This window comes from Scyliorhinus torazame, chromosome 7 (genome assembly GCF_047496885.1).
Source record: "Scyliorhinus torazame isolate Kashiwa2021f chromosome 7, sScyTor2.1, whole genome shotgun sequence".
Taxonomy (NCBI): Eukaryota; Metazoa; Chordata; class Chondrichthyes; order Carcharhiniformes; family Scyliorhinidae; genus Scyliorhinus; species Scyliorhinus torazame.
In genome coordinates, this window is record NC_092713.1 from 170465190 (window position 1) to 170481613 (window position 16424).

Sequence of the window (16424 nt, forward strand, 5' to 3'; positions counted from 1 at the left end):
AGCAAGTGGTTGTATTAGCGAGAGGCAGCACGGTTTTGTGAAGGGGAGGTCGTGTCTCACTAACTTGACAGAGTTTTTCAAGGCGGTCACAAAGATGATTGATGCAGGTAGGGCAGTGGATGTTGTCTATACGGACATCAGTAAGTCCTTTGACAAGGTCCCTCATAGCAAACTGGTACAAAAGATGAAATCACACGGGATCAGAGGTGAGCTGGCAAGATGGATACAGAACTGGCTAGGTCATAGAAGGCAAAGAGTAGCAATGGAACGGTGCTTTTCTGATTGGAGGGCTGTGACTAGTGGTGTTCCGCAGGGATCAGTGCTGGGACCTTTGCTGTTCGTAGTATATATAAATAATTTGGAGGAAAATGTAACTGGTCTGATTAGTAAGTTTGTGGACGATACAAAGGTTGGTGGAATTGCGGATAGCGATGAGGACTGTCAGAGGATACAGCAGGATTTAGATCATTTGGAGACTTGGGCGGCGAGTTGGCAGATGGAGTTTAATCCGGACAAATGTGAGGTAATGCATTTTGGAAGGTCTAATACAGGTAGGAAATACACAGTGAATGGTAGAACCCTCAAGAGTATTGACAGTCAGAGAGATCTTGGTGTACAGGTCCACAGGTCACTGAAAGGGGCAACACAGGTGGAGAAGGAAATCAAGAAGGCATACGGCATGCTTGCCTTCATTGGCCGGGATGTGGAGATGCCGGCGTTGGACTGGGGTGAGCTCAGTAAGAAGTCTTACAACACCAGGTTAAAGTCCAACAGGTTTGTTTCGATGTCACTAGCTTTCAGAGCGTTGCTCCTTCCTCAGGTGAATGAAGAGGTATGTTCCAGAAACATATATACAGACAGATTCAAAGATGCCAGACAATGCTTGGAATGCGAGCATTAGCAAGTGATTAAATCTTTACAGATCTAGAGATGGGGTAACTCCAGGTTAAAGAGGTGTGAATTGTGTCAAGCCAGGATAGTTGGTCGGATTTTGCAGGCCAGATGGTGGGGGATGAATGTAATGCGACATGAATCCCAGGTCCCGGTTGAGGCCGCACTCATGTGTGCGGAACTTGGCTATAAGCTTCTGCTCGGCGATTCTGCGTTGTTGCGCGGCCTGAAGGCCGCCTTGGAGAACGCTTACCCGGAGATCAGAGGCTGAATGCCCTTGACTGCTGAAGTGTTCCCTGACTGGAAGGGAACATTCCTGCCTGGTGATTGTCGCGCGATGTCCGTTCATTCGTTGTCGCAGCGTCTGCATGGTCTCGCCAATGTACCACGCTTCGGGACACCCTTTCCTGCAGCGTATGAGGTAGACAACATTGGCCGAGTCGCACGAGTATGTACCGCGTACCTGGTGGGTGGTGTTCTCACGTGTAATGGTGGTATCCATGTCGATGATCTGGCACGTCTTGCAGAGATTGCCATGGCAGGGTTGTGTGATGTCGTGGTCACTGTTCTGAAGGCTGGGTAGTTTGCTGCAAACATTGGCCGGGGCATTGAGTATAAAAATTGGCAAGTCATGTTGCAGCTGTTTGGAACCTTAGTTAGTGAAGCAGTAGAGGCTCCTTCATTAAATGTTTTTAAGATAAAGATAGATAGTTTTTTTAAGAATAAAGGGATTAAATGTTATGGTGTTCGGGCCGGAAAGTGGAGCTGAGTCCACAAAAGATCAGCCATGATCACATTGAATGGTGGAGCAGGCTCGAGGGGCCAGATGGCCTACTCCTGCTCCTAGTTCTTATGTTCTTAGGCCATATTTGGAGTATAGTGTTCAATTCTGGTCGCCACACGACCAGAAGGATGTGGAGGCTTTAGCGAGGGTGCAGAAGAGATTTATCAGGATGTTGCCTGGTATGGAGGGCATTAGCTATGAGGTGAGGTTGAATAAACTTGGTTTGTTCTCACTGGAACGAAGGAGGTTGAGGGGCGACCTACCTGATAGAGGTCTACAAAATTATGAGGGGCATAGACAAGAGTGAATAGTCAGAGACTTTTTCCCAGGTAGAGGGGTCAATTGCTGGGGGGCATAGGTTTAAGGTGCGAGGGGCAAGATTTAGAGGAGATGTATGAGGTAAGTTTTTTACACAGAGGGTAGTGGGTGCCTGGAATTCGCTGCCGGAGGAGGTGGTGGAAGCTGGGACGATAGTGACGTTTAAGGGGCATCTTGACAAATATATGAATAGGATGGGAATAGAGGGATACGTACCCTGGAAGTGTAGAAGATTTTAGTTTAGATGGGCAGCATGGTCGGCGCAGGCTTGGAGGGCCGAAGGGCCTGTTCCTGTGCTGTACTTTTCTTTGTTCTTTGTTCAGTTCATTGCCGGGCCTTGTTCAAATTCAAACCAATTCGACTCTAATAGGTCAAGGCATAATCTTGAGGAATGAACCAGGGAATGGCTGTCCTGCAAGCTTTGTTTCATTGAAAAAGGTGCAAAGTGTGGACATACTCCTTCTGTTTGCAAAGAACAGGGCCGTGTGTGTGTAAATATATGTGGCTTCTAGCGCCTGTAGGTGAGCCACATTGTAAGCCCGACTGATAATCTCAAACTTGTTTTCAGTGCAATTCCCAGGATTGTTCAAGATTGTTGCCCAGTCGCAAAATCCCATTTAATGTTGGACACTGTGTTTTGTTTTTTTGAGTTTTGCAAGCTTGGGCTGGTTGGGAACGGACATTACTTAACCTGTTGTGAACAGCTGAAAGGACGTGGTGTTTAATACGATCCACTAGTCGTTAAGGATGTATGGCTCACTGTGTAAGCTTGATGCTGAAAAAGGATTGCCTTAAGGATATTCTGTGGGGTAATGGATACCCTGATTACTTGCTGTATATCACGCAAAATGTGAATTGGCCTAAGGCTGCTACCTTCAGACCTGATAAGTGCCCTGTCTAATTTAGATTACCATGGAAAAGTAAGGTGTCTGCAACATTTGAGCAATAGTTAAAGCTAGTTGTTTAATTCTGTTACTATGTAGGAGTAACACAAGTGATGTTCTCCATTGTGCCTTCAAGAGAAAAAGATGCTCTGACTCTCATACAAACGTGTAATGTGATCTCTGAATTTCAGTGCCAGTGTGATGCCAGCTATATTGGTCGATCGTATCAAACACCATGTCCTCTCACTTTTTCACAACATGCAAAGTACTGACCGCATCCAACCAGCCCGTGCTTGCAAAACCCAAAACATAGTGTCCAAAATTAGATAAGATTCTGAAATTGGACAACATTGGTCAAACATTCCTGGGAATTACACTGAAAACCAATTTAAGATTCTCAGTTGGGCTCACTATGGCTTACTTAGACATGCAAAGCCATATATATTCACATACACACAGCCCTGTCCTTTGCAGACAGAAGGAGCATGTCCACATTTTGCAAACAAAAGCTTAGGGAACAGACATTCTCTGGTTCATTCCCCAGGGCAATGCCTTGACCAATCAGAGTCAACTGGCCCGGCTTTGAATTTGAACAAAGCTGGGCAACTAACTGTTCCCTGTTGCATTCACCATGGCCTCTACCAATCAGAGTACACTTGCCAACAAATCAGCACTCTCTTCCCATACAGTGTGAATTGTTGTTCCCTATTACAGTTTGATTTTTTCTTGTTCGCTATCCTGATGAGTGCAAGATGAAAAGTTTTTACAGCAATATTCCAGCCAGTGCAATAGACAACAGGGAGAAGACTGTGAAATTTTCAGGCATGCACGATATTAGAGGACATTTTTGCGATTTTCATGCCCAGGATACTAGACCATGGTGCAATGTTGAAGACTCGTGCAAGGACAGTTCGGAACAGATGCTGGGTTGCGCAGCTTTTAACAGACTGGGTTGTCCTTGCAATGGGTTCTGGGCAGAGGTCTTTTGAGACTTCTGATATGTGGAATGGGATCTCTCTCCTATATCCATCTTGTGACCTTACTGCTCAATCCATTTGTCTTTTCACTGAGTGAAAATGTTTGGATATTTTGTGTACCTTAAAGGACTGCACAAAAGTCCAGAGGAGAATTCGGATAGTGTAGCCTTGACGTAGGAGCTTGATTAGCCGGGCCGCACGGAACAACTTCAGGAAATTCAGATTCACAAACTTTAACTGCGGAGAGATTGAAATGTTAGATCACCATCCATGTCACAATGAAAATCACTGTCTGCCATCAAGTTGCTCCTTCATCAGGTATTGTGGGATATTTCTTTCTGTAAACTCCCGGAAATGCCATCTCCATTCCTGTTTCTATCATAAGAACATAATCTTCTTACACCCTGGCAGTGAAACAAGCAGCAAATAAGATATTGCTCGCCAACCTCTCTAACCAATGCCCTGACACGCCGTCAGTGTCCCAGTACCTTGTCAATGTCCCAATATCCCGTCAATGCCCCAATACCCCGTCAATGTCCCAATACCTTGAGTGTCCCAGTACCTTGTCAATGTCCCAATATCCCGTCAATGCCCCAACATCCCGTCAATGTCCCAACGCCCTGTCAATGCCTCAATACCCCGTCAATGTCCCAATACCTTGACAGTGTCCTAATATCCCGTCAATGCCCCAACATCCCGTCAATGTCCCAACGCCCTATCAATGCCCCAACACCCTGTCAATGTCCCAACGCCCTATCAATGCCCCAACACCCTGTCAATGTCCCAACGCCCTGTCAATGCCTCAATACCCCGTCAATGTCCCAATACTTTGACAGTGTCCCAGTACCTTGTCAATGTCCCAATATCCTGTCAATGCCCCAACATCCCGTCAATGTCCCAACGCCCTATCAATGCCCCAACACCCTGTCAATGTCCCAATACCTTGACAGTGTCCCAGTACCTTGTCAATGTCCCAATATCCTGTCAATGCCCCAACATCCCGTCAATGTCCCAACGCCCTATCAATGCCCCAACACCCTGTCAATGTCCCAATACCTTGACAGTGTCCCAGTACCTTGTCAATGTCCCAATATCCCGTCAATGCCCTAACATCCCGTCAATGTCCCAACGCCCTGTCAATGAACCAAAACTTGTCAATGTCGCAATACCCCAATACCCCGTCAATGCCCAATATCCCGTCAATGCCCCAATATCCCCTCAGAGCGCCAATACCCTCTCAATGTCCCAATACCCCGTCAATGCCCCAATAACCCCTCAGTGCCCCAATATCCTTTCAATGCCCCGAAACACTGTCAATGCACCAATACCTTGTCAATGGCTCAATACGCCTCAATTCTCCAGTATCCCGTCAATTCCCAATACCCTGTCAATGTCCCACCGAGGTTAGCAATGTTGCTTCTCAGTGCCAGGGACTCAGATTCAATTCTGACCTTGGGTGACTGTGTTTAGTTTGTACATTCTCCCTGTTTGCAAGGTTTCCTCCAGGTGCAGTGCTTTCCTCCCACAGACTAAAGTTGTGCAGGTTAGGTGGAGTGGCCATGCTAAATTGCCCCTTAGTGTCCAAAGGCTCGGCGGAGTTATGGGGATAGGGCAGGAGCATTGTCCCAATACCCCTTCAATGCCCCAATACCCCTTCAATGCCCCAAAACCCTGTCAATGTCCCAAAACCCAGTCAATGCCCCAACACCCTGTTATTGCCCCAGTACCCTGTCAATGCCCTGAGGCATTGGATCCAAAAGATAGCACTCCAAGAGCCTGAGCCCTTGCCCTTGTCGAACAGGTTTGAGATTCTTGCTCCCTGTGTGGACAGGAGCAGGGGTTGTAGGGAGGATGTGCAAACTAACCTTGGTACAGGGGCCATTCAAGTGGAGAGAGAAAAAGAAAATGTAGCCTTATCAGAGTTAGAATAGTTAGGGGAATAGACACTTCTCTGTCGCCAGGATCAAGAGTCCCGAGGGCTGTGTTGCCTGCCTGGTGCCAGGGTTCTGGACACCAGTTCTGGGCTGGAGAGCAACTTGCAGTGGGAGTGGGAGGATTCCATTGTGGTGGTACATGTAGGTACCAATGACATAGTTAGGCCGACAAAAAAGGTTCTCCATAGAGAGTTTGGGGAACTTGCCACTAAATTAAACAACAGAACCTCCAAGATTACAATCTCTGGATTATTACCTGAGTTGCGTGCAAATTGGCATAGGCTACATAAAATTAGAGAGATGAATATGTGTCTTATAGACTGTTGTGAGTGATTTGATTTATATGATTTGATTTAGATTTATTGTCATGTGCATTGAGGTACAGTGAAAAGTATTGTTCCACGTACAGTCCAGGCAGATCGTTCCATCCATGAAAAACATAGGAAATACGATAAATACACAATGTAAATACATAGCATACGGAGTGTAGTGCCACACGGTAGAGGAGATGTGTGAAGAGATCATTTCAGTCCTTAAGAGGGCCATTCAGGAGTCTGGTAGCAGCGGGGGAGAAGCTGTTTTTGAATCTGTTAGTGCATGTTCTCAGACTTTTGTATTTTCTGCCTGATGAAAGAAGTTGGAGGAGGGAATGCCCCGGATGGGAAGGGTCTTTGATTATGTTGTCTGCTTTCGAATATCCCGGATGGGAGGGGTCTTTGATTATGCTGCCTGGTTTCCCGAGGCAGTGAGGGATGTAGGCAGAATCAATGGATGGGAGGCAGGTTTGCGTGATGGACTGGGCTGTGTTTGTGACTCTGTAGTTTCTTATAGTCTTGGGCCGAGCAGTTGCCCTACCAGGCTGTGATGCAGCCTGATAGGATGCTTTCTATGGTGCATCTGTAAAAATTGGTATGACTCAATGTGGACATGCTGAACTTCCTTCGTTTCCTGAGGAAGTATAGGCATTGTTGTGCTTTCTTGGTCGTTGCGTGATGTGGGTGGACCAGGACAGATTTTTGGTGATGTGCACACCTAGGAATTTGAAGCTGTCAACCATCTCCACCTCGGCACCATCTCCACCTCGGCACCATTGATACAGACAGGGGTGTGTATGACACTTTGCTTCCTGAAGTCGATGACCAGCTCCTTAGTTTTGCTGACATTGAGGGAGAGATTGTTGTTGTCGCACCATGCCAAGGCAAAATTAATGGCTCTTTATTTAAATGCGCATATTATTCGGCTCAAAATAAATGAATTAATGGCACGAATTGAGGCTAATGGTGTCATGTTCTTGTGCATTAGCAGATAGGAATGATGCACTACAGAACCTCTAGTTCTTGACTAGTTAAAATAATTTATTATAAAACAAATGCGTGGTAAAGATAACTGGAATAAATATATTACAAACTACTAACAATAACTATTCTTGAGCTACTGGAAAATACCACCAACACGACTTACTCCTACCTCCACGAGGCATAGAGTCACATGGTAGGTTTACATTGCCACCTGCTGGTCGGAGGTCGTGTACATTATTATATACAAGATTGCTTTTGCATATTATCACAAATGGGTATGATCTTATAGCCATTACAGAGATGTGGTTATAAGGAGATCAAAGGCAGGAACTGAATTTCAGGGGTGCGTGACTTTTCCTAAGGACAGGCAGGAAGGAAAGGGTAATGGGTAGCTTTGTTAGTATGGGATGGAATAAGTATAACAGCAAGAAATCTTGGATTGGAAGATGCAGAATCCATCTTGGTGGAGGCAAGAAATAATAAGGGGAAGAGGACACTGGCGATAGTAGTCTACAGACCCCCAAATGCAACAATGTTGTGGGATGGACAATAAATCAGGAGATAATAAAGGTACATAAAAAAGGCAGTACTTTAATCATGGGTGATCCCAATACCCTGTCAGAGGCCCAATACACTGTCAGAGCCCCATAACACTGTCAGAGCTCCTATACACTGTCAGAGCCCCAATACCCTGCCAGAGTCCCAATACACTGTAACATAGAGTTAAGAGAGAAATCAGGAGGGCAAAAAGGGGACATGAGATTGTCTTGGCCGATAAGGCAAAGGAAAATCCAAAGAGCTTTTACAGATACATAAAGGGCAAAAGTGTGACGAGGGAGAGGGTAGGGCCTCTTAAGGATAAACAAGGTCATTTATGTGCGGATCCACAAGGGATGGGAGAGGACCTAAATGAATATTTCTCATCAGTATTTACTGTTCAGGGAGGCACGAATATTATTGAAATTGGGGAAATAAAAAGTGATGTCATGAGGAGTGTACATTTTACAGAGATGGAGATGCTGGAGGTATTAAAGAGCATCAAGATAGATAAATCCCCGGAACCTGATGAAATGTATCCCAGGATATTGTGGGAGGCTAGGGAGGAAATTGTCGGCCCCCTAGTTGAGATATTTGAATCATTGACAGCCACAGGAGAGGTGCCTGAAGGTTGGAGGGTAGCAAATGTTGAGCCCTTGTTTAAGAAGGGATGTAGGGATAAGCCTGGGAACTACAGATTGGTGAGCCTTAATTCTGTAGTGGGTAAGTTGTTAGAAGGTATTCTGAGGGACAGGATCTACAGGCATTTAGCCAGGCAAGGGATAGTTAGGGAAAGTCAGCATGGTTTTGTATGGGGAAAGTCATGTCTCATGAATTTGATTGAGTTTTTTGAAGGGGTAACAAAGAACAAAGAACAAAGAACAAAGAAATGTACAGCACAGGAACAGGCCCTTCGGCCCTCCAAGCCCGCGCCGACCATACTGCCCGACTAAACTACAATCTTCTACACTTCCTGGGTCCGTATCCTTCTATTCCCATCCTATTCATATATTTGTCAAGATGCCCCTTAAATGTCCCTATCGTCCCTGCTTCCACTACCTCCTCCGGTAGCGAGTTCCAGGCACCCACTACCCTCTGCGTAAAAAACTTGCCTCGTACATCTACTCTAAACCTTGCCCCTCTCACCTTAAACCTATGCCCCCTAGTAATTGACCCCTCTACCCTGGGGAAAAGCCTCTGACTATCCACTCTGTCTATGCCCCTCATAATTTTGTAGACCTCTATCAGGTCGCCCCTCAACCTCCTTCGTTCCAGAGAGAACAAACCGAGTTTATTCAATCGCTCCTCATAGCTTATGCCCTCCATACCAGGCAACATTCTGGTAAATCTCTTCTGCACCCTCTCTAAAGCCTCCACATCCTTCTGGTAGTGTGGCGACCAGAATTGAACACTATACTCCAAGTGTGGCCTAACTAAGGTTCTATACAGCTGCAACATGACTTGCCAATTCTTATACTCAATGCCCCGTCCAATGAAGGCAAGCATGCCGTATGCCTTCTTGACTACCTTCTCCACCTGTGTTGCCCCTTTCAATGACCTGTGGACCTGTACTCCTAGATCTCTTTGACTTTCAATACTCTTGAGGGTTCTACCATTTACTGTATATTCCCTACCTGCATTAGCCCTTCCAAAATGCATTACCTCACATTTGTCCGGATTAAACTCCATCTGCCATCTCTCCGCCCAAGTCTCCAGACAATCTAAATCCTGCTGTATCCTCAGACAGTCCTCATCGCTATCCGCAATTCCACCAACCTTTGTGTCGTCTGCAAACTTACTAATCAGACCAGTTACATTTTCCTCCAAATCATTTATATATACTACAAACAGCAAAGGTCCCAGCACTGATCCCTGTGGAACACCACTGGTCACAGCCCTCCAATTAGAAAAGCATCCCTCCATTGCTACCCTCTGCCTTCTATGGCCTAGCCAGTTCTGAATCCACCTTGCCAGCTCACCCCTGATCCCGTGTGACTTCACCTTTTGTACTAGTCTACCATGAGGGACCTTGTCAAAGGCCTTACTGAAGTCCATGTAGACAACATCCACTGCCCTACCTGCATCAATCATCTTAGTGACCTCCTCGAAAAACTCTATCAAGTTAGTGAGACACGACCTCCCCTTCACAAAACCGTGCTGCCTCTCACTAATACGTCCATTTGCTTCCAAATGGGAGTAGATCCTGTCTCGAAGAATTTTCTCCAGTAATTTCCCTACCACTGAAGTAAGGCTCACCGGCCTGTAGTTCCCGGGATTATCCTTGCTACCCTTCTTAAACAGAGGAACAACATTGGCTATTCTCCAGTCCTCCGGGACATCCCCTGAAGACAGCGAGGATCCAAAGATTTCTGTCAAGGCCTCAGCAATTTCCTCTCCAGCCTCCTTCAGTATTCTGGGGTAGATCCCATCAGGCCCTGGGGACTTATCTACCTTAATATTTTTTAAGACACCCAACACCTCGTCTTTTTGGATCACAATGTGACCCAGGCTATCTACACCCCCTTCTCCAGACTCAACATCTACCAATTCCTTCTCTTTGGTGAATACTGATGCAAAGTATTCATTTAGTACCTCGCCCATTTCCTCTGGCTCCACACATAGATTCCCTTGCCTATCCTTCAGTGGGCCAACCCTTTCCCTGGCTACCCTCTTGCTTTTTATGTACGTGTAAAAAGCCTTGGGATTTTCCTTAACCCTATTTGCCAATGACTTTTCATGACCCCTTCTAGCCCTCCTGACTCCTTGCTTAAGTTCCTTCCTACTTTCCTTATATGCCACACAGGCTTCGTCTGTTCCCAGCCTTTTAGCCCTGACAAATGCCTCCTTTTTCTTTTTGACGAGGCCTACAATATCACTCGTCATCCAAGGTTCCCGAAAATTGCCGTATTTATCTTTCTTCCTCACAGGAACATGCCTGTCCTGTATTCCCTTCAACTGACACTTGAAAGCCTCCCACATGTCAGATGTTGATTTGCCCTCAAACAAAGAAGGTAGATGAGGGCAGTGCAGTCGACATTGTCTGCATGGACTTTAGCAAGGCCTTTGACAAGGACATGGTAGGTTGTTGCAAAAGGTTAAATCTCACAGAATCCAGGGTGAGGTAGCCAATTGGATACAAAATTGGCTTGGCGACCGAAACCAAATGGTGGTTATGGAAGGTTGTTTTTAAATTGGAGCGCTGTGACCAGCGGTGTGCTTCAGGGATCGATGCTGCCTCCACTGTTATTTGTTATATATATATATATAAATATATATGAATTGGATGAGAATGTAGGAGGCATGGTTAGTAAGTTTGCAGATGACACCAAGATTGGTGGCATAGTGGATAGTGAAGAAGGTTATATAAGTTTTCAACAGGATCTTGATCAATTGGGCCAGTGGGCCGATGAATGGCAGATGGAGTTTAATTTGGATAAATGTGAGGTAATGCATTTTGGTAGATCAAATCAGGGCAGGGCCTACTCCATTAATGGTAGGGAGTTGGGGAGAGTAACAGAACAAAGAGATCTAGGGGTACAGGTTCATAGCTCCTTGAAGATGGATTCGCAAGTGGAGAGGGTGGTGAAGAAGGCATTCAGCATGCTAGGTTTTATTGGTCAGAATATTGAATACAGGAGTTGGGACGTCTTGTTGAAGTTGTACAAGACATTCAAGACCACACATGGAACACTGTGTTCAGTTCTGCTATTAGGAAGGATATTGTTAAACTAGAAAGAGTGCTGAAGAGATTTACGAGGATGCTACCAGGATTTGTTGGTCTCAGTTATAAGGAGAGGCTTGATAGACCGGGACATTTTTTCCCTTGAGTGCAGGAGGCTTAGGGGTGATCTTATAGAAATATATAAAATAATGAGGAGCATAGATAAGGTAGATAGTCAACCTCTTTTCCCAAAGGCAGAGGAGTCTAGAACTAGAGTGCAAGGTTTAAGGTGAGAGGGAAGAGATACAAAATAGACCAAAGAGAAACTTCCTTCGCACAGAGGGTGGTGAGCATTTGGAACGGGCTGCCAGAGGCAGTGGCAGAGGCGGGTACAATTTTTTCCTTTAAAAAGCAGTCAGACAGTTATATGGGCAGGGTGGGCATAGAGGGATATGGGCCAAATGCGGCCAAGTGGGACTAGCTTACTGAGGGAAACTGGGTGGCATGGACCAGTTGGGCCGAAAGGCCTGTTTCCATGTTTTAAACATCTATGACTCTATGAGGGCCAAGACACTGCCAGAGCCCCAATACCCTGTCAGAGCCCCAATTCCCTGTCAGAGCCCCAATACCCTGTCAGTGCCCCCAATACGCTGTCAGTGCCCCAATACCCTGTCAGTGCCCCCAATACGCTGTCAGTGCCCCAATACCCTGTCAGTGTCCCAATACCCTGTCAGAGCCCCAAAACCCAGTCAGTGCCCCAATGCCCTGTAAAAGCTCTAATACATTGTCAGAGCCCCAGTACCCTGTAACTCAGTGGCCCAATAACCTGTCAGAGTTACAATACCCTGTCAGAGCTTCAATACTCTGTGAGAGCCCCAGTGTACTGTCAGAGTCCCAATACATTGTCAGAGCGCCAATACAAGGTCAGAGCCCCAATAAACAGTCAGCGTCCCAATACCCTCTCGGAGGCCCAATACCTGTCGGAGCCCCAACACCCTGTCTGAGCCCCAACACACTGTCAGAGCCCCAAAACACTGTCAGAGCCCCAATACACTGTCAGAGCCCAAATACACTGCCAATGCACCAATACACAGTGAGTGCACCAATACCTTGTCAGATCCCCAATACACTGTCAGAATCCCAGTACACTGTCAGTGCCCCAAAATACACTGTCAGTGCCCCAATACCTTGTCAGAACCCCAATACCAGTCAGAACCCCAATACACTATCAGTGCCCCAATGCCTTGTCAGAACCCCAATACACTGTCAGAGCCCCAATACATGTTCAGAACCCCAATACACTGTCAGTGAACCAATGCACAGTGAGTGCACCAATACCTTGTCAGAGCCCCAATACCCTGACAGTGCCCCAATACACAGTTAGATCCCCAATACACTGTCAGAGCCTCACTACCCTGTCAGAGCCCCAATACACTGTCAGTGCACCAATACACTGTCAGTGCCCTAACACACTGTCAGTGCCCCAATGCCCTGTAAAAGCTCTAATACTTTGTCAGAGCCCCAGTACCCTGTAACTCAGTGTCCCAATACACTGTCAGAGCCCCAATACCCTGTCAGAGCCCCAATACCCTGTCAGTGTCCCAATACCCTGTCAGTGTCCCAATACCCTGTCAGTGTCCCAATACCCTGTCAGTGTCCCAATACCCTGTCAGTGTCCCAATACCCTGTCAGTGTCCCAATACCCTGTCAGTGTTCCAATACCCTGTCAGTGTCCCAATGCCCTGTCAGTGTCCCAATGCCCTGTCAGTGTCCCAATGCCCTGTCAGTGTCCCAATGCCCTGTCAGTGTCCCAATGCCCTGTCAGTGTCCCAATGCCCTGTCAGTGTCCCAATACCCTGTCAGTGTCCCAATGCCCTGTCAGTGTCCCAATGCCCTGTCAGTGTCCCAATGCCCTGTCAGTGTCCCAATACACTGTCAGTGTCCCAATACCCTGTCAGTGTCCCAATACCCTGTCAGTGTCCCAATGCCCTGTCAGTGTCCCAATGCCCTGTCAGTGTCCCAATGCCCTGTCAGTGTCCCAATGCCCTGTCAGTGTCCCAATGCCCTGTCAGTGTCCCAATACCCTGTCAGTGTCCCAATGCCCTGTCAGTGTCCCAATACCCTGTCAGTGTCCCAATACCCTGTCAGTGTCCCAATACCCTGTCAGTGTCCCAATACCCTGTCAGTGTCCCAATACCCTGTCAGTCTCCCAATACACTGTCAGAGCCCCAATACCCAGCCAGTGTCCCAATACCCTGTCAGTGTCCCAATACCCTGTCAGTGCCCCCAATACACTGTCAGAGCCCCAATACCCTGTCAGTGTCCCAATGCCCTGTCAGTGTCCCAATCCCCTGTCAGTGTCCCAATACCCTGTCAGTGTCCCAATACTCTGTCAGAGCCCCAATACACTGTCAGTGTCCCAATACCCTGTCAGTGTCCCAATACACTGTCAGAGCCCCAATACCCAGCCAGTGTCCCAATACCCTGTCAGTGTCCCAATACCCTGTCAGTGCCCCCAATACACTGTCAGAGCCCCAATACCCTGTCAGTGTCCCAATGCCCTGTCAGTGTCCCAATCCCCTGTCAGTGTCCCAATACCCTGTCAGTGTCCCAATACTCTGTCAGAGCCCCAATACACTGTCAGTGTCCCAATACCCTGTCAGTGTCCCAATACCCTGTCAGTCTCCCAATACACTGTCAGAGCCCCAATACCCAGCCAGAGCCCCAATACCCTGTCAGTGTCCCAATACCCTGTCAGTGTCCCAATACCCTGTCAGTGTCCCAATACCCTGTCAGTGTCCCAATACCCTGTCAGTGTCCCAATACCCTGTCAGTGTCCCAATACCCTGTCAGTGTCCCAATACCCTGTCAGTGTCCCAATACCCTGTCAGAGCCCCAATACCCTGTCAGTGTCCCAATACCCTGTCAGTGTCCCAATACCCTGTCAGTGTCCCAATACCCTGTCAGTGTCCCAATACCCTGTCAGAGCCCCAATACCCTGTCAGTGTCCCAATACCCTGTCAGTGTCCCAATACCCTGTCAGTGTCCCAATACCCTGTCAGTGTCCCAATACCCTGTCAGTGTCCCAATACCCTGTCAGTGTCCCAATACCCTGTCAGTGTCCCAATACCCTGTCAGAGCCCCAATACCCTGTCAGTGTCCCAATACCCTGTCAGTGTCCCAATACCCTGTCAGTGTCCCAATACCCTGTCAGTGTCCCAATACCCTGTCAGTGTCCCAATACCCTGTCAGTGTCCCAATACCCTGTCAGAGCCCCAATACCCTGTCAGAGCCCCAATACCCTGTCAGAGCCCCAATACCCTGTCAGAGCCCCAATACACTGTCAGTGTCCCAATACCCTGTCAGAGCCCCGAAACATTGTCAGTCTCCCAATACCCTGTCAGATCCCCAATAACCTGTCAGATCCTCTGTACACTGTCAGAGCCCCAATACACTGTCAGATCCTCTGTACACTGCCAGTGCCCCAATACTCTGTCAGAGCCCCAATACATTGTCAGAGCCCCAATACACTGCCAATGCACCAATACACAGTGAGTGCACCAATAACCTGTCAGATCCCCTGTACACTGTCAGAGCCCGAATACACTGTCAGAGCTCCAATACACTATCAGTGCCCCAATACACTGTCAGAGCCCCAATACACTGTCCGAGCCCCAATAACCTATCAGATCCCCTGTACACTGTCAGAGCCCCAATACACTGTCCGAGCCCCAATAACCTATCAGATCCCCTGTACACTGTCAGTGCCCCAATAATCTGTCAGTGCCACAATACACTGTCAGAGCCCCAATACACTGTCCGAGCCCCAATAACCTGTCAGATCCCTAGTATACTGTCAGAGCCCCAACACACTGCCAGAGCCCCAACACACTGCCAGAGCCCCAATACACTATCAGTGCCCCAATACACTCTCAGTGCTCCAATGCCCTGTCAGAATCCCAATACTCTGTCAGAACCCCAATACCCTGTCAGGTCCCCTGTACACTGTCAGTGCCCCAATACACTGTCTGGTCCCCTGTACACTGTCAGTGCCCCAATACACTGTCAGTGCCCCCAATACACTGTCAGACCCCCAATATACTGTCAGAGCCTCAATGCCCTGTCAGGTCCCCTGTACACTGTCAGTGCCCCAATACCCTGTCAGTGCCCCAATACACTGCCATGCCCCAATACCCTGTCAGTGCCCCAATACACTGTCAGTGTCCCAATACACTGTCAGAGCCCCAATACCCTGTCAGGTCCCCTGTACACTGTCTGTGCCCCAATACACTGTCAGAGCCGAAATACACAGTCAGAGCCCCAATACCCTGTTAGGTCCCCTGTACACTGTCATAGCCCCAATACCCTGTCAGAGCCCCAATACCTTGTCAGATCCCCAATACCCTGTCATAGCCCCAATACCCTGTCAGATCCAGATCCCCAATACACTGTCAGAGCCCTAATACCCTGTTTGGTCCACTGTACACTGTCAGAGCCCCAATACCCTGTCAGAGCTCCAATACTCTGTCCGAGCCCCAATACACTGTCAGTGCCCCAATACCCTGTCAGAGCCCCAATACCCTGTCAGAGCCCTAATACATTGTCAGTGCCCCAATACACTGCCAGAGCCCCAATACACTGCCAGAGCCCCAATACACTGTCAGGTCCCCTGTACACTGTCAGAGCCCCAATGCCCTGTCAGAACCCCAATACCCTGTCAGAGCCCCAATACCCTGTCAGAGCACCAATACTGTCAGAGCCCCAATACCCTGTCAGAGCCCCAATACCCTGTCAGAGCCCCAATACTGTCAGAGCCCCAATACTATCAGTGCCCCAATACCCTGACAGTGCCCGAATACCCTGTCAATACCTCAATCCCCCTGTCAATACCCCAATTCTCCAAACCATGTTCCAATACTCCGTAAATGCTCCAATACCCTGTCAATGTTCTGCCCTCTCTCCCATATTCCAAATCCAGCCCTCTCCCTCTCTCCTTCAATCAAATCAGCCTTCCCGTACCAGCCTCCCCGGACAGGCGCCGGAATGTGGCGACTAGGGGCTTTTCACAGTAACTTCATTTGAAGCCTACTTGTGACAATAAGCGATTTTCCATCATTTCAGTTCATTTTATTTCATTCAT

At 47.8% G+C, this 16424-nt stretch overlaps 1 protein-coding gene across 1 annotated transcript in view; it reads right to left on the reverse strand.

Moving 5' to 3' along the window:
* Positions 1 to 16424, reverse strand: part of LOC140426708 (probable voltage-dependent R-type calcium channel subunit alpha-1E) — a 1526345-nt gene that overhangs the window by 160222 nt on the left and 1349699 nt on the right. Inside the window, exon 34 of the mRNA XM_072511794.1 lies at positions 3975 to 4091. Within this exon, the coding sequence (XP_072367895.1) occupies positions 3975 to 4091 (117 nt within the window). The remainder of the gene's footprint in view (positions 1 to 3974; positions 4092 to 16424) is intronic.